General features: G+C 38.3%; 3 protein-coding genes across 4 annotated transcripts; all 3 read right to left on the bottom strand.

Moving 5' to 3' along the window:
* Positions 1–14: 14 nt before the first annotated feature.
* On the bottom strand, positions 15–4,166 carry ackr5 (atypical chemokine receptor 5). Its single transcript, XM_084098746.1, has 2 exons — positions 2,223–4,166; positions 15–1,657 (listed from the first exon to the last, which is right to left on the bottom strand). The coding sequence occupies exon 2, from the start codon at positions 1,652–1,654 to the stop codon at positions 578–580; it is 1,077 nt and encodes a 358-aa protein (XP_083954872.1). The 5' UTR covers positions 1,655–1,657; positions 2,223–4,166; the 3' UTR covers positions 15–577.
* Positions 4,167–5,047: 881 nt separating this feature from the next.
* Positions 5,048–18,611, bottom strand: pip4k2ca (phosphatidylinositol-5-phosphate 4-kinase, type II, gamma a). 2 transcript variants are annotated; one of them, XM_084098743.1, is made up of 11 exons: positions 18,202–18,609; positions 16,963–17,060; positions 16,624–16,720; positions 15,148–15,294; positions 12,813–12,959; positions 8,947–8,985; positions 8,747–8,860; positions 7,042–7,306; positions 6,813–6,916; positions 6,600–6,716; positions 5,048–6,112 (listed from the first exon to the last, which is right to left on the bottom strand). In XM_084098743.1, the coding sequence occupies exons 1-10, from the start codon at positions 18,361–18,363 to the stop codon at positions 6,636–6,638; spliced, it is 1,254 nt and encodes a 417-aa protein (XP_083954869.1). In that variant the 5' UTR covers positions 18,364–18,609; the 3' UTR covers positions 5,048–6,112; positions 6,600–6,635. The 2 variants fall into 2 exon arrangements, with proteins under 2 accessions (XP_083954869.1, XP_083954870.1); XM_084098744.1 differs by having other exon boundaries at positions 5,048–6,716; positions 18,202–18,611.
* Positions 18,612–22,335: 3,724 nt separating this feature from the next.
* Positions 22,336–25,650, bottom strand: igfbp6b (insulin-like growth factor binding protein 6b). The gene is made up of 4 exons (XM_084098752.1): positions 25,132–25,650; positions 24,275–24,309; positions 23,710–23,829; positions 22,336–22,881 (listed from the first exon to the last, which is right to left on the bottom strand). Exons 1-4 carry the CDS (start codon positions 25,499–25,501, stop codon positions 22,768–22,770), a joined length of 639 nt encoding a protein of 212 aa, XP_083954878.1. The 5' UTR covers positions 25,502–25,650; the 3' UTR covers positions 22,336–22,767.
* Between the last annotated feature and the right edge of the window lie 405 nt (positions 25,651–26,055).

The following is a 26,055-nucleotide window of genomic DNA, read 5'->3' as shown; positions in this document are numbered from 1 at the left end:
CACAAGACCACAGATTATCAATGTTAAAAGTATTTATAATGTATTTATATTCAACAAACATTACTATGATGGATAATAATTTTCCAGACATCGGTGCAGGACATAACAGGACACAACAAAATGACATTAACCTCCACGATTTGCTCCCCCTTTCACTCAGACATAACTTTTAAAATAAATTTTATACATTTTTTGTGACATCACATCCATTACAATATGTACAAACAAGTTGCTGAGCTCAAAAAAAGCCATTTAATCATCACTATAGGTGTTGTTATTGAGAGAGTATGGACAGCTAAGTGAAAGTTTCTGTCGAGTAGAACAATCAAAACAGTCTACACTGGCATGTGGTTAGGGTTTTTATTACTGAGTTCCTAGATGTGACAAAAGGAACCGGTGGAAATAAAGGTTACGAAATGTTGACAATATTTCCTTCCTTGCACTGTTAACAATACTGAGGTGAGAAAAACAGGAGACAATATGGCTAGTTATCAAGCAAATGACCAAAAACATCTGCCTCAACAAGGCCGTTTCATGTGCTTTGCTCCACAAAATCGTCATTTAGGAGTTTCCCTCTTCACGCGTCAATGTCGGAGTGGCTCGTGCTGGTGTTGCTGAGCTTCCGCTCTTTCACCGCGGCCGTCCCTGTGTTGTCGGCTAAAGCGTTAGCTGGCATGCTGGCCGGCGGTAAAGAGATGCGGCTGATCACTGTATTTATTAGATTGTTGCGGAAGCTCTTGCTGAGAAAGTTGTAGAGGATTGGGTTGGCGATGCAGTGAAAGAGCGACAAGCATTGCACGAGGCTAAACGAGAAGTACAGCACCCCGACCATGTTGCAGGAGAACAGGTGCCAATCCAGGTCGTCGATTGTCAACAAGAACAACACCAAATGGTACGGTAGCCAGCAGGCCACAAAGACCAGCGAGTACACATGCACCAACCACACGTCCCGGCGGTTCTGGATGTCCGGGGATGAGCGGATGGCTCGGGCGATCAAGACGTTGCAGGTGATGATGACTGATGCCGGGCCCAGGAACTGGAATATCAGGCAAAGGAAGGAAACCGAGACGAACCACTCCGTATAGTAGTGCTCGGGAACCATATAGCAGCCTGGTTCATCCCACTCCAACAGCTCAACGTGGACGTTCTCCAGCAAGGCCAGCACAAGCGACAAGAGCCAGATCCCGGCGCAGAGCAACCAGCGGCGTTTTTGGTTTGGGGGAAAGCAGGCGGGTGAGTTAGGACGCGCCAAGGACAAGTATCTCTCAAGAGTCATGAAGGCCAGGAAAAAGGAGCTGCTGTAGAAGTTAATGACGTACACGAGGTGCGTGACCTTGCAAAGGAAGTAGCCCCACAGCCAAACCTTGTTCATGGTCACCTCCAGCATGAAGAAGGGCATGGTGAAGATCACCATTAAGTCGGACAAGCTCACGTTGATGATGCAGAACAGCACGCCATTCGCCGAATGCCGCCTACGCCAGTTCACCCACACCACCACAGTGTTCTCAGCCAACCCTACCATGAACAGCACCAGGTAAAGGAGGAAAAGAGCAATCCGTCGGCCATTCTCGTCTAGGTGGATGGTGCACTCGTTGACAAACCACAGCGTGTCGTTGTAGAGGTCGTACGACGAGTTGTGTAGATCGAAGCTCATGTTCTGCAGACAGAAACAGACAGTTGTTCACTTGACCTGTTGTACGGGTAAAAATTGCTATGCTGGGAAAGGGCAAGAGGGACAGATTTTAGTGGAAATTTTTTGTCACACCATCATCTAAAAGCAGGGCAGAACAACTTAGGCCAACAATATATGCTGTCCTGCAGAGTTTAGCTCTAACTTTTATTTAACATGCATGTCTGTTATTTTCAAGCAATCCTGAAGACTCTGGCTAGATTTTTGGGTTGGAGCTAAACCCTAAATTGGACCTCGAGGGCCAAAGTTGCCTGTCCCTTCTTTTAGAGAATTGTGTGAATTTTTTTCCCCCTAAAATCTGTCCCTTTTGCCCTTTCCCAGCTCAGCAAGTTTTTAACAAGTTTGGACCTCAAGGCCCAGAGTTGCCCACCCCTGCTCTAAAAGTATTTTGGCACCAAATATATCAAAGATTACCTACGTTTTTTGTTCCCAAATTAGAACATTAAAGCCAACATATCCCGAGCAACTACATCGGGGATCGATGCTAATCAAATTATTATAGTTTCCTAAATGACAGGGCTAGGTGACCTACCTTGCTGTGTAGTTGCTGCTGATGAGGCTCTCAGGTTCGGCGACCCCTCTGTAGAAGCAGTCCTGGAGAAATATCACTGGAGGCTTTGCTTGACTGGAATGTTGTGTGGGATCTAGCCATACATTGGCTTGTGGGGCAAAATAAGCTCTTCCCTCTCTCTCTCACGCGCCTGGTTGCTCCACCGTCACACTGACAGGACATCCTCACAGGACAGGAGGGGATTGAATCTGGCAGGAAGGACTCCGAGAATCTCTTGATAGCAGATAGTATCATCCATATAACCGGAGAGAATGTTTGTTTTTCTGTGAGTATTGGTCTAAACAATGTGTGTAGCCAAGATGGAATTAAAATGGTTGCAGCAGGGTGTGGCGCAACAACAAAATAAGGATTATGCACAAGCCCAAGGGTGTATATGTTACACGTACCCTAAGCACACCAAATCTGTACTAATGAGCAGGCACATGATACTCTTATTGGTAGCTAAACACATTATGAATTCTGCCTGCTTATGTGTTTGGAGCGAGAATCACTGTTTTAAACAATTGCAGTACATCTCTTGCATTTTCTTCTCAGTAACCAACATTTTGCACATATCATTAAGCAGTATTTTTATACAGTGGATACTGTATGTATATAAGATAAGCTTTTACATGTGCTAATTAGCATATTAATGAGATCTACATGCAAATTAGGCAAAAAAAGCTATTTATAATTAAGAAGCAATATTAGCAATACTACAATACACATTTTTGAACATAATTAATGACCTTTGATAAGTTGCATGATTATTGTAGCAGAAATCGGTTGTTCAAAAAAGTGCTTTTTATGATTATGAATTTAGGTGCTTGCTGCAGGGTGTCTCTACACAAATTAATAAATCAATTAAATAAAAAGAAATTTAATGTGTCCAATTGCTGCCACCATAATAAACGCCACAGTTCAACTGTGAATTATTTAGATGTGCGTGGATTGACTACTTTGTTCTTATCTGAACACGAGTTAAATGTGTTGGGGCCCTGGGGCCTCTGGAAGTTTTCCAGATTATCTTTTCACAGTTCTGAAAGTCTAAAAGGAAAAGGAAATATTAGATGTTTTGTGCCTGACATGCTGAAAAAACACAACCCCCAGCAGGACAATAGCAGGAAATGCTTTGGTGGCCGGGCGGCAGTGAGTGGCAGGCAGAGCAAGAGAGAGGTAGGAAGCCAGCCGTACATCAAACTCCTTCACAACACCCCCGGCATCCCCCACTGACCATTTCAGCAACTGCTACTGAGGTTGAGAACACTACAAAACGATCACTTATCTAGTCTGACTTAAAGGGATAGCTCACACAAAAATGAAAATCTTGTCATTTACTCAATCTAATGTTTTTTTTTTTAAAGTAATGTTGGGAACCAGACAGTTGACGGTAAACATTGACTTCCATAGTATTTTTTTTCCTACTATGGAAGTCAATGGCTACCGTCAACTGATTGGTTACTCACATTCTTCACTTCATCATCTTTTGTGTTCCAACAGAAGAAACTTATACAGGTCTGGAACAACATTAGGTTGAGTAAATGACAAGATTTTTGGGTGAACTATCCCTTTAAAGACACCCATTTCTGGTGCTTATGGCTTCAAAGAACAAATGTTTGAAATGTTGTAGTTGGGTTGACTTTAGCGTTAAGACATTTCTGTTTGAAAATGATCATTTATAGCAAGTCCATCAACAACAAAGGGCGTAATTCATGAAATGTTAGCTGGACAAATTATTGCCTGAATTATAAATAAAACAAGTCACTTTAATGTGCTTCAATTGATGCTCGTATGGACTCCTGTGTGTACGGCTGTTCAGAATGGATTACTGCTTGCTGAATATTATGCAGTATACGCTGCATACTGGTTACTATTAAAACATTTTTTTATCTGAAACAACACATAAAGATTAACATTTGAAACAGTTGTATGCTACAATATCGTCATACAGGTGACATTGCTACTGTAGGTTGCATTTAATTGTCAGTGGATGCCATTTTTAATAAATCCATTTCAAAACAGCGTTTGTAATATTACGAGTAGTATTTTTAAGAGTAGTATGATAGTGATATGAATATGATAGTATGCTATTCTCAAAAGCCCAAATCTGCAACAACAAAAAAAAGTTGAGATATATCTATGCAGTCAAAATTTAAACTGGCTCCAAATGAGGCTTATTAGTGCTTTTCACACTTAAATATTAACCCTCATAAAGTTTTGGAACAACATGAGGGTGAGTTAATGACAACATTTTCATTTTTGGGTGAACTATCCCTTTAAACGAGGGTTAAAAATTGGCCTTGACCCAGCACAGTATGAAAAGCCTTTAGGAGAATAATGTGACGCTCTGAACTCCGTGTTCCAGCTACTCCTACGACCACAAGAAACCGTCAGCAGTTTGTTAGACGATTGGCTTTCCCCCGCTGCATGCTCCCCATTGTTTAGAGTACATCTTTTTGTCAGTGAGACAGGAAAGAGTTTGTCAGCAAAATAACAGCTCCTGGAAAGGCCTAGGTGGATCCTGTCCTTGACCCCTGTTCATGTGCGGGTCCAGACATCACGGAGGCTCCGGTTAAACTACGACCTGATTTTAGTTCCAAAATTATGTATTATTTTAACATAATATATATATATATATATATAAAAATCAAAAAGAGCAAATACATCCATTTGTTATTTTATAAATATATACTATTATAATATATAATACTATTATTATTAATGAATAGGCAGTATAAACGGTTGACTGAAACTGTATACAAATCTTCTATATGTAAATGTGGATTCAATTTCTGTTTCACCCAATATATAGCAAAAAAAAAAAAAAGTTTTATTGTACTTAAGAATGCACATTATTATAATTACAGTCGTTACGTGCATTATGTGAGCACAATGTAACATCATCTTAAGGTGTTAAAACAGCTCTAAAAATACAGTTTAAATTACAACTGTTATGGATATAATTGTGCCATACAAACCTAAAATGAATAAATAACAGAAACCATGTTTTTGGAAATCTCTGAAAAATATATTTGGTCCAAACACTGATTTGCAAAATAAATAAAATGCAACAATAAGGCATTTTTTTATACTAAATCAGCTCAGTGTTGCTAAAGTATTTCTACTACAAACTACAAAATTCCTCTTTTCGGCATTAAGGCTAACTGCATAAAATAGCTCAAATAAGAGAAAATAATAGTGTGTGCTCCATCCGTTCATACAAACAGTCAGCATTCAATTCATAATATTACTTTAATCTAGACCCTTACTGTACACTTAGGGTCCCCAGCTGGTCTTTTTTATTTATTTCTTTATTTTTTTACAAAGTATCTTGTTTCCCTCCTCACAACATTCTAGTGCTGCATATCAAGTGAAGCTAGCATGCACTTAAAGCATCAGACAACATGAGTTTCTGCTATTCCTCCAGAATCGGTTCAGCAAATGGTTAAGGCGGTGGATTCTCTCTCTGCCAATCCAAAGTCCAAAGAGAGAGAGGGAGAGAGAGAGAGCACACCAAGAACAAGTTATGTCACTGCTACAGGTTTGGAGTCATATCTCCTTAAAAGATTAGGCAATGTTCCCATGTTTGTGGGTTGTGTCACATGGGTTGTGAATTCGTGTGAATCTAGTTCTATTAATTTGTGAAGATGCACTTAATGAATGTAGATGTAGTGTGGATGAGAATGTGAAGTCCCCGTCAACATGTCATGCTTAAATATCGTGTTATGAAACTATGTGAAAATATGAAGCACAGCCAACAGGCGCTAAAAGATATCAACTAATCAATATGACAACAGTAGATAGAAACTGCAGAAACATGTTGAGTGAATCTGACAAAGCGTGTGAAGAACATGTCCGGTGCCAATTTCATCCTAAAATTCAAAAGAAAGAAATAAGATATTATATTTTGCTTCAAAATTAAGCCTATTAAGTCCATTTAATTTGTTTTTTTTGTATTCACAAATTATTTTCATTACAATTAAGCACATTTCCCCTCCAAATTCTCATTATAATGCAAATAAATAAATAGTGTATACACTGTATTATTGTAATGAGTATGTGTGTGTACACATATACACATATATATATATAAAATTTTCATGGCAATAACAGTAATTTTTTATAAAAAGGTATGTATACTTGTGTGCGTGTGTGTACGAATGCATGCAATGAGATTCTCAAAAAAAAAAAAAAAACATCTGTGCATATTACAGTAATGACAATTTTGGGGAGGGGGGCAAATGTGATTTATTGTCATAAAAATAATGTCCCAATGAAATATGCCAAAAAATAGGCCTAATTTCTTCAATGCAATATATAATAAAAAAAATTTCTTTTGATTTTGGGGTAAAATGTGACCTTGTGATAAGTGTGGATAAGGACACCCAGAGGTGGTTACGCAAAAATGTTGGAGATGAATTCCCGGAATCGTTTGGCATACTGCTCTGGATGAACCGTAGATATTTCAGCACCAGCCTGAAAGGAAGGAAAAGAATGAGTCATGTTATTATAACCTCCCATATCTCAGAATTATATTGGACAAGTGCGCATTAAAAGTGTTTTTCCACTTACGCCATGTTTAACGGTCTTTGCCGCGTGGGCAGCTTTCTTCTTAGTGTCGTACTGAGTCAACACGTCAATGAGGCCCATGAAATACACCTCCCTGTGTGGCGCTCCTGGAATCCAACACAAGCACACATGTAACATCCTTTCCCATTTCCCTCTTCCATACATGCTTGACACAGGGTGGGTTTCGGTGGGTCCCACCCCCTGACCCTCTGTTTTACAGGCCAGAACTTACCTGTTGCGCTTTTGACAGCATATACATCAACGTAAGGGTCAAATTCTCCAGGGCCCAGGGGTTTGAAGGAGTTCATGTAACCGGCGATGCCCTCTGGCGACGTGCCGTAAGAGCCGACCTGTGCAGCCGGAGCAAGGCCGTTCTCGGGATCAGCGTCATCTTCACAGCAGGGCTCCTCGGCATCCTCATCGTCCCGCTCGCCACGGGCCACGTCATGGATGCCCAGCAACAGGCTGTAGTCCATTATCTTCAGCTTTACCAGGAACTATCATCATAGAAAGATTAATGGAAATATTAACATCACCATTTTATAACCTCTTGTGGTTCATCCTCCAGTAGTTAGTTTGGTAACACTTTACTGTAGTTTAGGGTCCAATTCTCACTATTAACTAGTTGCTTATTAGCATGCATATTACTAGGATATTGGCTGTTTATAAGTACTTATAAAGCACATATTAATGCCTTACTCTGCATTACCATATTCTACATCCCTTAATCCTACCAATACCTAAATATAACAACTACCTTACTTACTATTAATAAGCAGTAATTAGAAGTTTATTAAGGCAAAAGTCACAGTTAATAGTTATTTAATAGTGAGAATTGGATCCTAATCTAAAGTGTGTTTATATGCACTAATTTTCATCAATTGGAATGAATCCAATCCAATTTCAGATTCTGGATGTTCTGTTTTTATAAACCAAAGACTTTAGATATGCAAAGACTGGCACTCATATTACTATGAGAGAAAGTGCAACAGGCAATATGGCGAAATAAGCCCCGCCTTTTAAATAAGAGAACCAATCGTCAATCGCTAAATGCAGTGACGCTCACTGGCTGGACCAGCCTTGAAAATGCTGATTTTTGTCATGATTTGAGCGTTTAGAAACAAAATGTAATTGTAAGCTTTGTGAACAGCTTTGGAGAATTTAACGTTTCCCAATTCAAAGAGATAGAAGCTGCACTTGCATGACTGAAATAGCTGCCCAAGAGGCGCTTCAAAGATGGCCACCGAGTGAAATGACTTGCCCTTAAAGCGACTTTGTTATGTATCCTAAGGCCAGGTTTCATAGACAGGCCTTAGATTCAGCCAGGATTAGGCTTTAGTTCAATTAGGACATTCAAGTAGTTTTAATAAAGGTGCCCTTGAAAAAAACATTACTGGTGTGCATCTTGAGACAAAACAATGGCTCTGACATATTTTAATGTCAGTGCAAGTTTCTTTCAGTTAAAACTGCTCAAACATGCATTTTAGTCTTGGTCTTAAGCCTCGTCTGTGAAACCAGGGGTAAATGTTGCAATCCAATTCATACTGAGTATAATTGTTGTTTTTTCCTTGATTCCTTGAGTTTTTTATAAAATATTTCATCCAGTGACCATTTCATAAGACATGAGATGTAAATAATCATACACCTGTTTGTATGACGTAAAATGTAGTTGAACAAATGCATCATGGCACTGCACATGTCCGATTGAGACAAGAGTCAGATTCAAGCTTTTACGTGCTTAATTTCTTCCTGTTGAACGGATTATTTCAGGTGTACACCACCCCTTACAATCTGATCGTATCGATCGAGGTGTTTACACGAAGTCTGTTCAGTCCCATCAACCCAATCACTAACAGATTATTTGAGTGCATGTAAACGTGGCTAGAGTGAAATATACATTTTTAAAAAGTCCAAATTTTCATTGTGTATATCTTTACCTCTACGTCTCGGTTTAGCTTCTCCATAATCTTCTCTTTCTGCTCCTCTGTCACATACACCTTCTGCATGTTATTTCTGAAATCCACATCTTTAAAAGTGGGCAGCTCTTTTACCTGCATTAGAAGAAGCAAGAATGTCAAGACCGAAGAGTTTGTGTCTGATGTTGTACCAGGTAACTTTAACTGGACTGATGTCCTACCTTCTCTTTGTCACTGGCCTCACGGTCTACCAGGGATCCCTGAAGAACACACAAAGTTAGACACTTCAAGACAGACTTGAGTGTGTCTTTCATTAAATGTATCAGCATCAGATGCTCTAACTGTGGGTGTTAACGGTAGGGTAGGCAATTTGTTTTAATACACTTTTTGTTATACTGGTTGAAACTCTCTTCACATGATAGCAATCAATAATAGAAGTGGTAAATATTAAAACATGTACATAAATCTTCTGTGGAAATCTCAGAATCAAACATTTTTACAGTTTCTCCTCAACCAAAACAACAAGCTTACGTTGCATTCACGCCATGTCGTAACCGTAATTATTCGAGATGGCAACCCCTCTACCCGGATCTGTCCACGTCCTCGGATTTATGCTAGGCCGAAACTAACGATTATTTTTTCAATGGATTCAATCTATCGATTATTTTTTATGGTTAATCTATTGTTTATTTTCTGAATGGTCAATTAATCCTTTGGTTAAAAAGATAGCCAATAATTTACCAAAAAAATAACCTTAACTAATCTATGTATGAACTTTTATCTAATGATATTATTTATCAGAAAAGATAAGGTTTATGCAGTGTAGGCCTAATTAGGAAAGGTGTTTACTATGGCTGGTTCACAGTCACTTTTTGGGATTTACAGCAGCAACTTACAAGTGTGAATCCTGAAATTTTTTGTTCATTCAGGAGATTAAAGTAGCTATTCAATAGAGTGGTGCAGGTATGACATCACTTTGTAGGCCAAAACATGGAAACGAGTTAGCATTTTAGCACTTCCGGTTCCATCGTCCCGAAGTCAATGGGCTTTTTGAATGGGATTTTTTGTAAATGGCAAAAAAAGGTCTGTGGTAAACTCAAGCTCAAGACACTTTCATGTTTTATTCTACGACATAAAACACATCAGTATTACCCCACTCGTGATTTTTTTAAGCTGTTACATGATTGTAATGAAAAAGGTGGTTGCTAACAAGTGGCTAAATGGGACTACAGAGGCAGTCGAGGAGAGTAAACATCACTCAGTCCGCTTTTACAGCCTTGTAATGCTTATAATTGTGCTCTTATAAACTATTCTAACTCAAACTTTCTGGTAAAATGTTTTTTGATAAAAACTGAAAGAGTTGTTGGAAGCTTAGTGATGGTGACGTTGAAGTCGTGGGACCGTTTACAGCCAACATTTAGCTTTTTACTTCCGGCGACTGCATTTAGGCTTCAAAATTCATGAAAGTTGTGTTCATATTCAAAGCTAGCTTGATATTTTCTTAGCCTCTCCCTACCTTTAAGGTCTGTTCACACCAGGAGCTAAAACAAAGATACTCCTGCCATTCACATACTTGATAATAGACATAGCATTATTATTATTATTATTATTTGGGGTCAGTAAGCTTTTACTCATGAAATTAATACTTTTATTCAGTAATATTGATTAAAAAAAGTGACAGTAATATTTAAAACGTTACTAAGGATTTCTATTTAAAATAAATGCTGTTCTTTTTTTATATTCAAAGAATCCTGAAATCACGGTTTCCACACAAAAAAAATATTAATCAGCACATCTAATAATCAAAAATGTTTCTTGAGCAGCAAATCAGCATATTAGAATGATTTCTGAAGGATCATGTGACACTGAAGACTGGAGTGATGCTGAAAATTCAGCTTTGATCACAGGAAAAGCCTATATTCAAATAGAAAAGTTATTTTAAATGGTAATAATAATTCACAATATTACTGTATTTTTTATCAAATACATCCAGCCTTGGTGAGCATGAGAGACTTCTTTCAAAAATATTTAAAAAAATCTTACCAACCCCAAACTTTTTAACTTTAGTGTAAATATATCACAAAGCAAATACAAAAATATTGATCACATGCTCCATAATTCTGACAAAACAGCCACTATTTCCATGTTGATTAAAAATGTTAAATGCAAAATATAAAACATGTTCAAAAATATTCATTGAAATGAATTGAACTTATCAAATGAAAAAATAAATAATTTACTAATAGATCTTATCTATGTAAAATGTTATAGGTTCAATATATATATATATATATATATATATATATATATATATATTAGGGGTGGAACGGTACATGTATTCGTATTGAACCGAAACGGTACGGGCGTCACGGTTCGGTGCATGAATATACACGGAGAATACACGGTATAAAAATAAATATAACTCGCGTGCAAACTAATTAATGCGGAACTACTGTTAGATACACGGGTTCTTTAGGGACACTTAATTTGTAGCTCCGCCTTAGCTCTGAAGCAGAGCTGTGTTTTTCACTATGGTTTTTCAACGGCTCTGCTCTGAAGCTCCGTGGCAAGATGGACAGGCTGCGATGTCAAGTTTGCAATTGTGTGTGTGTGTGTGTGTGTGTGTGAGTGAGTCCGTGCTTGCGTGTTCGCGCGCGCTCGCGCGTGTGTGTGAGAGAGAGAGAGGCGCGGGCGCGATCGAACAGTGGAAACATAAAAACATACTCCGTCATTTTGTTTATAGGATCTCATTCAAACTGCAAAGTGTTTACTTATATTTACTCGCAATAAAACACAATTGTGCTTTTGTCAAACTGTAAACTCTTGTCAAACTGTAGCCTACTACAACTGTCACCCAACACAGTGAGTAAGTTACACCTTCTACATTGATTAAAAAGAAAATCAAATTTGTTGATAAAGTCAAATGGTAGTAGGCTAATATTTTATACAGAAATAAATTATTTAGAATTCAGATGAGAATAAAGTTAGTGTTAATTAAAATTGTAAGGAAAAAAATATATATTGATCTGAAATATAGCAAATTAATTTTAAATTCATTCAGGTACAATTACCAAACATATCTCAAGGTCTTTTTGTCTTTTTATTAATTTAATTAATAAACCAATTATATAAAACCATTGTCAATGCACTACAAATAAACTGATTCTATGCCTTCACTTTATTAATAAAACTTATTTAAAAAATACAAGGCTTAAGGCATTTATTTTCCTTTGGTGGTACAGCCTGAGACATGCACAATTAAAAAAAAAAGTGCCTTCTACATTTTTGTTTTGCTTTTCCCTCCATTGTACCGAACTCGTACCGAACCGTGATGTCTGAACCGAGGTATGAACCGAACCGTGACTTCTGTGTACCGTTCCACCCCTAATATATATATATATATATATATACATGCAAATATATATATGCAAAAGTTTTTTTGTCCTTTTTTTGTTGAATTTCCTCCACAGGAATGTTTCAACTGACAGCTTTGACAGTGAAACCCAGCACTCAGTTCCTCAATAACAGGTACATAACAGAGATACTATTCATGAACTACTCATCAATCATGTCCACCTAAATCTCTTAAACCAGGTCTAAGGGGATGTGACGCATGATTTAAGTGCTGTTTGCTTATTGCTCGAGAAGTTAATGATGTGCAAAGACAAATATCAGTCATGCTATGAAAAGTTAAAGGAGAAGTTCACTTTTAAAATGAAAATTCTGTCATCATATAATCACCCTCATGTTGTTTCAAACCTGTATGAATTTCTTTCTTCTGCTGAACAGAAAGGAAGATATTTAGAAGAATGTCAGTAACCAGACAGTTTTTGGGTCCCATTGACTTCCATAGTATATTTTTTTCCTACTATGGTAGTCAATGGGACCCAAAAACTGCCTGGTTACTGATATTCTTCTAAATATCTTCCTTTCTGTTCAGCAGAAGAAAGAAATTCATACAGGTTTGAAACAACATGAGGGTGATTATATGATGACAGAATTTTCATTTTAAAAGTGAACTTCTCCTTTAAGTCCCACAGCATCAGTCAAAACCATCCTGATGATTCAGCAACATCTCTGCCCCTACCTTCAGATCGTACTTCCTGTGGACAACGAGTCTGTGGCTGAACATGTTCCTCATGACGATCAGGTACGTGTCCTCACTCTCCACCGTAACACGGTACATGCCCAGAAACTGAGGGAGAAGTGTACTGCCATGACACTTCACTATATGCTGTGAGACAACAACACAAAACACAAAGAGTTACATTTCGTGAGCTTTACCCATAAAGTTTATGGTTAAAATGTTCATGCAATGGCACATAGTTCATAAACAATGAACTTTGGGTAGCATATGGTATCCAGTACTAAAACAAGCCCACAGGCAAAATAAATTAGTGTTTTTCTCTGTCTGCATCATTGACCAACTAACTTGATATCAGCGCTATGCTGCACTAAAGCTGCATGAAATATGAAGGGAAAGGCATGCCAATAGCACTTAAAAGCAAATATCAGCTCATAATTTAATAGCAATTTTGTTGAGACTGATTCCTGGCTAAGTGTGCACCCTCAGGGCATGTCGTGAATATAAAGGCAGCGCAAATGCAGAAGCACAGTCTAGATTAAAATCTACTCATTCAGCTACAATGGAAACTGTTAAACAAGTTCACACATACTTTTCTCATGGCTGTCACGGCACTGTTAACAAGCCAGAAGCACACAAACGCTAAACTAACCTATGATTCACATGAACGCGGCCACACTGAGGCTGATTGACGTCTTAAAGAGCTCTTAAAATGTTTTATATCTATAAAATAAAAAAAGTCAGTCTTTTTAAGACAATTCATGACAAACACACCTAAAAATTTAATTATACAATGGTAACCAAGAACTTTATCATGATGCCATATGCGTGCCAATATGTGTCATTATACACACCGCTGTATCCACTATAAACATAAACAAAACATACTGCACCTACTACACCTTTAAATTAGCACCCAGAACAATAAAGCTCATTGTCAATCATAAAAAGATAAATTTACCTATATCAAGGAAGTGCGATGGAACATGAAAATGATTTCAGTGACTGAACAAGTTTGGATGACAATGTAAAGAGGAAATGAACGACAGGGCGTGTGGATCCCAACTGGGAAAAACAAAACATAAAAATAGCTGGAGTCTGAATTCTTTGACAGATTATTTCTCCAACACAAGCAAAATTGTGTAATACGTAAACCACACTGCCTGGCCAAAAACAAAAAAGTCGCTGTTTGGATTTTAATAGGGAAATGCTTAAGAGTCTTTGATTGGATCATTATTGCAGTGATAATTATGTTTCTAGAATGTTAAATGTTTGGCAACAGTTCTTCTAACCCTAATTGATGGAGTGTGTAGCTTTTCATTTCGTAGACAACCATGTAGGAAGACACATCATGGCCATATTCCAGGATGACAATGTCAAGATTCATCAGGCTCAAACTGTGAAAGAATGGTTTGGAGGGAGCATGAAGAATCATTTTCACACATGAATTATCCAGACCTTAAATTCATTGAAAGTCTTTGGGATGTTGATCTTTACCAAAAAAAAAGAATGCACCTCTTGATGGAAATAACATCACAACATTTATTTCCATCAAAAGATGCATCAGTTTTTGGTCAAGATCTTGTATTGCCAATGCAAGAGTCCAGCACATCCCAAAGACTCTCAATGAATTTAAGATCTGAACTCAAAGGTGATAATTCATGTGTGAAAATGATTCTTCATGCTCCCTCCAAACCATTCTTTCACAGTTTGAGCCTGATGAATCTTGACATTGTCATCCTGGAATATGGCCATGATGTGTCTTCCTACATGGTTGTCTACGAAATGAAAAGCTACACACTCCATCAATTAGGGTTAGAAGAACTGTTGCCAAACATTTAACAGTCTAGAAACATAATAATCACTGCGATAACGATCCAGTCATAGACTCTTAAGCATTTGCCTATTTAAATCCTTTTTTTTGGCCGGGCAGTGTATAATGATATACAAATAAGTATAAGAAAGAGGACAGCAAAACAAGCTAAAAAAAGTATAACACAAATGCAATACAATATGTCTTTTTTTACAACCAGCTTTTAATCTTTGAAGCTAAAGCTTAATAAATAAGACAAAGCCTCCTGACAGTTTTGTTGGCATACTAGGTTTTGGTGGAAAAGTTATACATTTCATTTGAACAGATGATTGGACTGTAGCAGTCTTACCTGACCTGATCTGACACCACTTTCTACATAAATACCAATGTGTTTAAGACACTCAGCTATCACATCTTCATGAAAGATACAGCAGTTGAGCAGATGTTAATTATCTGCATATGTTGGAATAAAGATTCATGGTTTGACTTAAGCATGAATGTCCTAACCAGAACATTGTGAGATACCTGGTGATACTCAGACAGAATGTTGTGCATGTCGGCTACTTCTTCACTGGAGATGTGCTTCACTATCAGCGTACGGTCATAGGACGTGAAGAGAAGACCTTCTCCCTGTCCATCGCCTTTCATGGGCGCACTGCGGGCCAGGGACACCTGATGGAAAACATCCATGCACACATAAAAACTTCAGACCAAATTTAGTAGTAATATTATATTATATGCAAGAAAATAAATAATAAAATACTTTTGACAAGTGACAACAACAGCTTGTGTATATTTGAGAAGTTTAAAATGTCCAAATACAAGCTGGTTTATCAATAGGGGCTTTCGCACTGGGTAGTTCTAGGAACTTATTTCTAGGAACTAGCCACCAGGGTGGTTCTCCAAGAACTAATGGTTCCCCTAGGAACATTTTCCTGGTTGAACTCGCACCGCCAGTAGTAACTCTGAAGTGACGTAGTGCCTGTTGTTTTGACTTTTATTTTGACAGCGATGAGAATGCCAGAGCCTGAGAACACAGCGTTCGCATTCTCCGTGTTCGTTAGTTTACGATCTGTCTAACAGTCCTGTCTAATACGTTATTAGATAGATCTGTTATACATAGGAAGCAGACAGTAAATGAAAAAAGGTATTAGCGTATGCTGTGTGATTGATGTCCAGTGTTGCTAGCTGAGCAGAAATACATCATGTTTGGCTTGGTCTCCTCAAAGTTGCGTTGGATTTTCTCCTCAGTGTAAAGGTTAAGAGGCCCATCTATCACTGTTTTCCATGTTCGTAGAGATATAGGCTATAATCTGTGTGTTTACACAGCTTTTTTTTTTTTAAATGGCGGGTGCTGGTGTTTCGAGTGCGTTCGGCTGATTGGCACTAACATCACTGGTAGTTCCTATAGTGCTGGTTTAGACCGACTCTGAAGTAGGAACTAAATTAGTTCCTCCAAAAGGAGTTCCTAGAACTAAAATCATTCCTAGTTCCTGCGGTGTGAACATGCCAAAAAACGGGTACTTCTGCCAATAGTTCTAGGAACTATGAAAAGGTTCTTCTGGTGCGAAAGCCCCTAAGGGCTGCATTGCATGATAGTTTTTAAAATGTTTCACCCATTATGATTTTTCGGATATTTTCGGATACCTTTCATGTAATATGTAATATAGCTGTTTGTGAATGTTAAAGGTCTGCAAAGTTTCAATATGGTAATGGGAATTTTGTTTTCCGACATGCGCTGTAAGCGGTAGACCAATCACAACAGACTGGGTCATCTGACCAATCAGAGCAGAGTAGACTCTCGGAAAGGAGGAGTTTAGAGAGACCGAATCCTTTATCAAACACAGTGAGAAAATAGGTGATGCTGCAATGTATGTTATGAGAAAATTAAAGTGTTTTTGGATGCATGTAATGTAAACACATAGTAGGAGACCTCCAAAATAAAACTAGGAACCTTTAAAATAGCATACTTGGGCACTTTAAATAAGGAAAAAAAGTCACCTGGTAGTCAAGATCTTCAATTCCAAATCGCTCCCTGAGGTTCCTGAAAACTTGTGGACAGTACTCCTTAAATTTAAAATGGCCTGGAAGATTCTCCCTGTAAGGCACAGAACGGTCATTTTACATTTGCATTGAAAGCTTTTTCAGTATACTGCATTTCACACTCTGCATTTCCAATCATCTGAAGGCAAAATGCTGCATTGATGTTACTGCCAATTACAAACTTTCACTGTCATTACATCGAAATGAAGGTAAACATGTTCCTACTGCAGCTGTAGGCACAGCACACACTGTGCAATGAAAATGTGTGTAAAATAATGATGTGCTTTTGATAAATACTTGTTGAAGAGATGGTTGTTCACTTTAATTTTGGTGTTGGCTTTGAAGTCGTCAGGGAGGAGCATGACGGGCACTGGAACTTGATTTAAATCATTTATCTGGAAAACAGAGTGGGTAAAAAATAAATAAAAAATTGCATCTGAAATGAATTTTGCACTGGCAGATTTGAGATCCATATCCCAACACTGAATGACTCAATGCATGTATATTCCCTCTTCTGACAAGTCACTGCATGAAGATTTCCCAGTCTTCTAATTATGCAACAACCAAATGCTTCGTATAACTCAAACTTGCACTTATAGGCAATTACTTCCCGATCCCTCGAAAGTCTTAAAGGAATGTGTACAGGATTCCTGTTGGAATTTCAATCATAATTTGTACTGCATTTAAATAATTTGGATCGACTACATGATTATTGTATTTTGACTAAATTGTTTCATATAGACAAATTTAAGATTATAAATGTATATATTTACAATATTGACTTTCTCTGAAACAGTTAGTGATGAGAAATCGGAGTCTTGTCAAACGGTTCTTTCGAACAGTGACAATGAACCGTTCAAAGCAACGATTCAGTGATTCGTTTACCTCATGACGTTATTATTACATTACGTGGTCCCTGTCATTCCAGAGTGGCATATTGCATGCTCTAAAACGTTACAATAAAGTCATATATAGGCACATATGTTTAATACGTTTAGTAATAGCCTACAGGTGATTTTTGGAATAAGGCTACATGTGTGCCATTGCAATGAAGCCGCGATTCAGATCACACAAAAAAAAACGTTTAGAATCTAATTGTAATTTGTATTTCAATTAAACTATACTAAAATTAACAATACGAGTCAGACATGTCCTAAACAGCCGACTAGAATAGGATGAACTTGTCGGACTCCGATTCAGTCTGTGATTCGTTCAAGAAACAGCGAGACTGTTAGCGGATCCTTTCAAAGATTCGACTCAAAAGAACGATTCCTTCACAGATCGGACATCGCTCGCTAGCAACAGTTGCAAATCCGCCGCGTGCATTGAAACAATGTATATCCGGTTTGCGCGTGACATCATATGTCAATACCATATCAATAACAGTACACACTAATTATTTATTTTATTAATATTACTACAGACAATGCTTTAAATGTCTCATATCCCCAAATATACGTGCTTGCAGCTAACTGTTAGCTCATAAAATGGCAGTTGTGTGATGTAGGATGTAAAGTGAATCAAAAACCACCTTACCGAATGATTAACGCCCCACATAAACACGCTGAGCATCGGGTCGCTCGCCCGGAACACTTTCACCTTCTGCTGCACGAAATGTTTCTTTTTGGTCTTGGTTTTGGGGGCGAGCATGACCATCGGGCTGGAGGCGCTGCCGGTGTTACCGAGAGACGCCATCATCACTGTCGGTCACTCCCCTGTAACGCAGCAGCAGCGGTCTGTTTTCCTCTCGGATCCGCCTCCCTCTGTTCCTGCTCCGGTTCCTCTAACTGAAAATCAACGGTCGAACAGCACAAGCGCTAAGCTAAGCCGCGGGGGCTGGTTTTCCGCTGTGTTTTGCAGGCCCAGATGGACCGATTCTCCATGGAAGTGAACAACACTAGGTTGCTGAAGTGTGGCAGTGATCCAGATGCTCCTCCCACAAGTTCAGAGGAACAGATCTTGATGTATTGTGACAGCAGGAATGTGAGTCAGGCAGGATCTCACCTGAGTGTACGTCATGTGGTTTTACAGGTGAGATGAGACAGTGACAAAATATAAGTATTTATCTAACCATAACTATTAAACTCGTTCTTGCTAGGGACATGAATGGCATATTTAGACAAACCGTTCATTTTGAAGTGGATCTTTTCAATGATTCAGTTGAACCGATTCACAATATCGGTTCGTTCAGGAATTGGACTGGATCGGACCTTATTTATATTATATTAAAGTGACTCATGTGTCTTTCTTGATTTTTGGTTTCTAATGTCATTCTAAAGAGATGTTTGTTTATGAACTTTTTAAAAGATGGCTTCCCTTACAAAACATAAAATTATGGGAATATACTGGAAAATAAAATGCTATACATTACATAATACATTTATGAAAACTAGTGCTTATACTTTTATACTGCATATAGGCTACTGCAATATATGCACGAACCATGTATGGCTATACTATATATATATATATATATATATATATATATATATATATATATATATATTAAAAACTGTAGGCTACTATAATTTTAAATTAATTAATTTATCTTTCATGACTTAACGCATAAAGCTAAACACATATTCACACTTTTATCTCACTTTATTGTTTGCATATAGTTACACATTTTATAATGTCATATTGTTCAATATATCAAAAGTGGCAATTCCTTATATATTATTAAATATATTGTAATATATTAATACAATATATTATGAATATTCAATATAGCCTATTAAAAATTAAATTGGCTATTGGTTGTTAATCATAGGCCTATCAGGACATTTATTTTTGCGTATAGCTAAGGGGCAGCTTTAGTCCATTTTCTCAAATTAATATGATACTTTCCAAGACAAAAACATTGTATGATAAAATAAATAATAGGCTACTGTTGCAATTAATGTTTAGAGCATGTAATATACGCAAATATGTCAGGTGCTTCGTAATCGCATCAAGAATCAACGATTTGTTCGAAAGAACCGATTCGCGGAATTGAGTAGGACTTCCAGTCACTGGAATGAGAACTCAAATCGGAGGGCGATTTTTCATGATTGAAGGAGGAACTCGAGGCGTTTGGAGATCAGAATAGAGACTTAGGGGTGGACTTTGACTCTGGCCAGTAAGCAACTACCCAAAACCTGCATAACAACACCTGAAATGTCACTCAGAGGACTGTTTGAATTACTCGTATAGCAATGCCCTGACAACCACCCATGCCATCTTTGATGCATCTTTTGCACAGGTAGGCCTAAGCACTATTCACATTTTCCTAAAAGCTGTCGAAATCAGTAAATTAGTATTTTTATTTTTTGTCAGTCAAATACACTCTGAGGTCCCTATCTTACACCCGTCGCAATGCAGCGCAAAGCGCGAAGTGTTTTTTGCTAGTTTCAGTCCGACGCAGTTATCATTTTCACGTCCTGCCCCACGTTGTTTAAATAGCAAATGCATTTGCGCCCGTGGGCGTGCTGGTCTGAAAGCGAGGTGTGTTCTGGCGCATTGTTGGCACGTTGCTAATTTTGAGGCAACAGAAATAAACTGCACCATTAAATACACAGGGACGCACAGCAGCACACAAACATGCCAAATATTTAAAATGAAAGGATTACAATGTAAAAGATTATTATTGTGTAGGCTACATAAAGATATGGTGGAATCCGGCTTGCCCCGTAGATGGCACTTTTACCTCGCGCACGAGCAGTTCCGTTTGTGCTCTAGAGACGCATTCGGTCTTTCCACTATCAAATTCTGTCATGTAAATAGCGAATCTGCCATAGCGCGAGCGCAACTGGCATTTAAAGGGAATGGGAGATGAGAGACTGATTGGTTTAACACACGTAAATCCCAAAACACACCCATTACTCATTACGAGAATAGGGACAACCCTTTTATACCATGCGCCTGGCGCGCCGACTATTTTTCCCGTTGTTAAACTAGTAGGCTAAAAGTGGATTCGGACACGCCCTAAGTGCACTTGTGCCCTGCGCTTTAGACCACGCGCTTAGATCGTTAAAATAGGGCCCAAAGTTTATAAACAGACAGTTGGAGTTGTCTTTTGAAAATTCATTATCCTGTTTGATGCCTGTAGTGGCGCAGGAATCTTAAATTTTAAGAATTTAAGGAACTTTTTTTTTATTTTATTTTTTAGTTACTGACTTTATCGAATGTCACGAATATGTGTGGGTAAAATGTCATTTAGGCCTATATTTTTGCCCATATCACCCTTGCCCCGAATAATACATGCATACAAAAATGTTGCTTACTCTTCAAGTCACAGTGATAGAAAGTAGGACATGATGAAAGCACAGACATATGCTATATTCTGCTATAGGCTATGTTGTTACCTTGGAAACAAGCATATGGATTGCTGTGTGAGTATACATGTGCATGAATCTGTCTTGGCACAAAAGCTCCAGCACTCAAAACATTTACTCTTAAATTGTTATGATAATTAAACTGAATAAATAACATTATATGTTTCTACTTGGCTGATATAACAAGATATTATACCCTGATACAGCATACAGTCATTCTTAGTAAGCAAAATCTGCTCTAGGCTCACAGAAATGCACAGTCACCATAGCTCAATATGCACAAGGCAATATTTGAATGATGACATTTGTATGACCATATGGCTGTATTTTTGCTGCCAACAGCAGCATCTGCTCTTTCTTGTTGCTTTTGCTAATTCATCGCTTTCTATCATCTATTTCAGTGGTGCATGTATATGGTTTGATAGTAGTTTTCACATTCAATTTCATGCATTTGAGTTTCTAAATGAGATTCTGCAAAGAGTCTGTTTTTATATTAACATATGCATTTATTTTTCTCTGTATCCGTTTTTTTTTTTTTTTTTTCATAGTTCTTGCACACGTTATAATTTTTGCAATGGGATCCTTTTCAAGGGCCCACAACTACTGGCACATATATTGATACAACAAAATCATTGTGAGGTACATTGATCAGACATTATTTTGTGCACTTTTTTTCTCAATGCATTGTGGAAATGAGAAAACACAGCGTTCTGAACAAATTACCCAGAATACAATCTGAAATATTGAAAATTAAGCGATATAGTAACACTTTCCAATACTGAAGGATCAACATAAATAATGAAACAACTTACAAGAAATAATAATAATAATGTAAAAAACACATGTACAGCAGTAAATGCTCTCTAAAGGGTATGTTTAAATTGTGTTTTTGTTTTTAATCCCTTTGTATGGTGTCACCAACATATGGCACTGATTCACTTAGCGAATAAAATAAGCTCTGTTTTGACAATGAAAAACTGCTGACAATATAAAAATACATGGCATCGTAGTTCATTAAATAAATCCACAATTTATATATATTTATATATATATATAAAATAGCATATTGAAATATATAAAAATATGCCTAACAACTTCTCAAAAAAGGTAACAGCCATCAGCATTCAAGAATATTCCACCTCATGACACAACCAACCACAATAAACTCACTTATGTACAAATAATCCACGATGTGTTTGCAGTCAGTGTCGTATGAATGAAAAAGGAGTACTTTCCGAATGTGCACATTATGATAGTGTTTAGATGTCGATTACATGACAATGTGTACAGGTCCTCAAGGAAAGTATTCAAGGAAATTTAGTAAAACTCCAGAATAAATTAGACAAGAAAGTATATTCCGTTTTCTTAAGTATAGTTTAGTCAGTGTATCGTTGGAGAAGGGGAGAGGGGACGGTTTTAACAGTATAACAGCCCATTGAGAAGCAAACATAGCTATCACACACACACACACACACGCACACACACACACAAGAAGTTCTACTGTAGGGCAAGGAATTAAAGATCTCTCTGTAAGAGCTGACCTATCTCGACTTAAGCTCATGTGGTGTAGTGGTCATTATTTCTGTGTTCTGATGCTGATGCTCATGATGGTCGAGTTTATGGCAGTGAACGTGCTCTGGACGTTCTGAGTTAGGGCCCGTTCCCATGTGAAGTGGTTTATCCCTGGTGTGTCCTGGTCAGGCAGTGTCTTGCACCGAGCTGAAGTCATCCCCTCTCCCTGTACCCCTCCTCTTCCTCCAGGCTCAGAGCTGTGGGGCCGTCGCTCCCCTCACTCTCCATCACATGGTAAATTGCCATCCTCCCCGGCACGTGACGGCACGGTGTTGCCCTGCTCGTCCACGCACCAGCAGTGCCCGCGCTGCATGCCCTTAGAGGACCGACACTGCAAGACCACAGGAGATTGTTCTGTTCTGATTTGTCATTTTTTCTGTGCTTTACTACCCTTTTATCAGCCTCGAATTTTGTCACACTGACATTTTCAATACAAAGCGTCTCATAACAGTGACCTTCAGATATCCAAAAATCACATGATCAAAAAAAGTAATACTAATAATGATAATTATGGTTAAGATTTATACAAAATAGTATATATGACCACTAGTGAATGAAAAAAATAATAGTTATGGTTGAACTTTTTATAATATTATATATGACCACTAGCGAATAAAACAAATAGTTATAGTTAAACTTTATACAAAATTACATAAGACCAGTAGTAAATAAAAAAATAATTATGGTTAAACTTTAAACAAAATGATATATAACCACTAGTGAAAAAAATCGTTGTGTAAAAAAAAAAAAAAAAAAATATATATATATATATATATTAGTGAATAAAAAAATAATAGTTATGGTTAAACTTTAAACAAAATTATATGTGACCACTAGTGAATGAAAACTGGATATGGTTCAACTTCATACAAAATTAAATATGCCCACTAGTGGATGAAAATAGATGTAATCAAATGTTATACTAAACAATTAATCTCAACAAACATATGGGAAACATGACAGTCTTAATTCTTCACTGAGTCTCTTAGGATGTACAAAATTCATATAATAAATATATTTAGCTTCACAAAAGTCTTATTAATACCCTTCAGATTTCAAAACCTCCTCCTTAGTTCATTTATTAAAACTAAAGCGGCAAAATCAGCTTCTGAACTTCCGCAAGGTCAAACAATACCAGCCTAATTTATTCAACCAATACCTGCTTTTTCCTGTAGAACCCACGTGTGTCACAGTTCGGGATGTAGATGTCGCGATCAGACTGGAAAATGGTGAGCTCAAGACCTCGCAAGACAGTGTTGAGCAGCTTACGACATGGAGCCTGGTGAGGAAATGTTGAAAACTACATATTGGAATACCGCATATCATACCTTTCGATTTGTATTATGGATAATTCTAAGAGGCATTTTGATCATTCCATTCTATTTTGGCAATAATTTTTTTTCCATAACACAACCCAGAGGTACACAAAAGAGTTTGGTGTAATAAAATCATAAAATAAGGATTTGGATTTTCAGGATTACAGAATGTTTTAAAACCATTTAAGTTCAATTTAAATTATACAGCCACAATCTGACCTGTCTTGCACATTTATATATTTATAAATGCAATATTGCAGTGCTTAGAATGAATTATTAAAATAATAAAACACAATTAACCCTATTCCAGTATGGTATTTTTTATTTTATTTTTTGTTGGTCTTTTTCATGCTCAATTGAGATAGTAAGCATTAATTATAGAAGTCAAAAATCAAAGGATAGACTCACCTTTTCTATTTCACCACCGTGTGAAGGATGTGACCCTGTGAGAAAAAGGGACATCAGTACTGAAAAATGACTGCATTTTTGAGAGAAAGACAGTGCTTTGACTGAATTAATATATTTGGCTGTACTTTTTAGAGTATATGTTGCTTGATTCAGGATACTTGAACTATAAACCCCCCACATTTTTAGGGAATAGATCCTCAAATCATTCTCATGAACTGACAATATAGGCTCTCTTAAATTGTAATGACCTAAAGTAAACAGTAGATGGAGACATAAAATTAAACTGTCAGAATGTGGGTGACACTCACATATACTCAAGACACACACACACACACACACACACACACACACTTCATCTCCTCTGTTGCTCTTCTCAATAGTTCTGATGCCCATATGCATGACATACGTGCACAATTGCAAATACACACACACACAGAGACACACATCTGTACTTGCATACTAGCCTTTCACATTCATACCCATGACCATAATTACAAGTGATCTTCATCGTGTGCATTTATGATGTGTGAAAGCCTCAAATCACAGAAATGCCTTTACACCCTTCAGGAATTTACAGCCATCACATGCAAACCAGCAGCTATTCCCGGCACTTTATGCACATGTCCTTGGTTCAGTTACAGTTTTGTCATCCTACCAAGCCTCTGATATGGACACTGCAGCACAGCGGCTTGCAGCACATCCGTGGAACCTGAAATGCATCCTCGAGCTATCTTGCTTTGGCACTTAAAGCAGATTACCGTTCACCGCATGCGGCACGGCGCGACGCCGCTGAAAAAGAGCACGCCGGGAACGCGGAGGAAGGAACCGCAAAGGCATCCGTTGGCTGAAACTCTTACCTGTGGGGCGGGGCTTCTCGGTGGGACTCATCTTGCTCTGTTTGGCGCAGAAGCCTCTGCCCTGCAGCAGAGCCTGAAGGGGGCTGTGTTCACGCGGAGGGGGCACGCAGCGAAGCCCCCTGGCACAGCTCAGGGTGTACACCCCACAGGGCTCCCCCGACGCCAACACGGTCGCGCTGGCCGCCCCGGCCGGGTCCCTGGAGGCCCGGCCCGCGCCCGAGGAGTGCCCGTCTTTACAGGTCAGGCAGTTTTTGTGGGGGCCCAAGCGACCCGCCAGGGACCAGGACCCACAGTGGACGATCAGCAACAGGACAACGGGTGTCAAGTTGGAAAGGAAAGACATCTTGCGTCTGGGTCTCAGGTTCTCCATGCTCGGTTCTGTCGTACGTGGCTGATGCTATTTCTGGAAGTCTGTTTCTTTTTCTTCCCCTCTCTGTTTCTTTGCTCGCTTTTCAGCTTTGCTTGGTGAGGCTGCAAGCCGGGAGTCCCCTGCAGTGCCAGAGGATACAAACCGAGAACGAGTGAGAAACGGCAAGCAGCGGCTTTTAAAGATCTGAAAGGCGGTGATAGAGAGCGAGAGGGAGAGAGCACAGTTATGACACCTTCAGGGGCTGGGACTGAGAGAGAGAGAGAGGGAGAGAGAGAGGGAGAGAGAGAGAGAGAGAGAGAGAGAGAATGTGTGTGTGTGTGTGTGTGTGTGTGTGTGTGTGGGGTGGGGGGGGGGGGGGGGGTGGAAAGAAAGAGAGAGAGAGAGAGAGAGAGAGAGAGAGATTATTTTTCCTTTTAGAAATCATCAAGCACTGATCCAGCTTTCCCTCACCCATTATTGTATCTGGAAACATTCCTTTGCCCAGGATACTTACTCTGGCTATGATGGTTACTTTTTCTGCATCATCTGTGAAAATCCTAGAGCATTCTAGTAAT

The sequence above is a fragment of the Abramis brama genome, assembly GCF_963993115.1.
Source record: "Abramis brama genome assembly, chromosome: 22".
Taxonomy (NCBI): Eukaryota; Metazoa; Chordata; class Actinopteri; order Cypriniformes; family Leuciscidae; genus Abramis; species Abramis brama.
The sequence above is the reverse complement of the archived record's forward strand: the minus strand, read 5'-3'. Positions and strand labels throughout refer to the sequence as shown.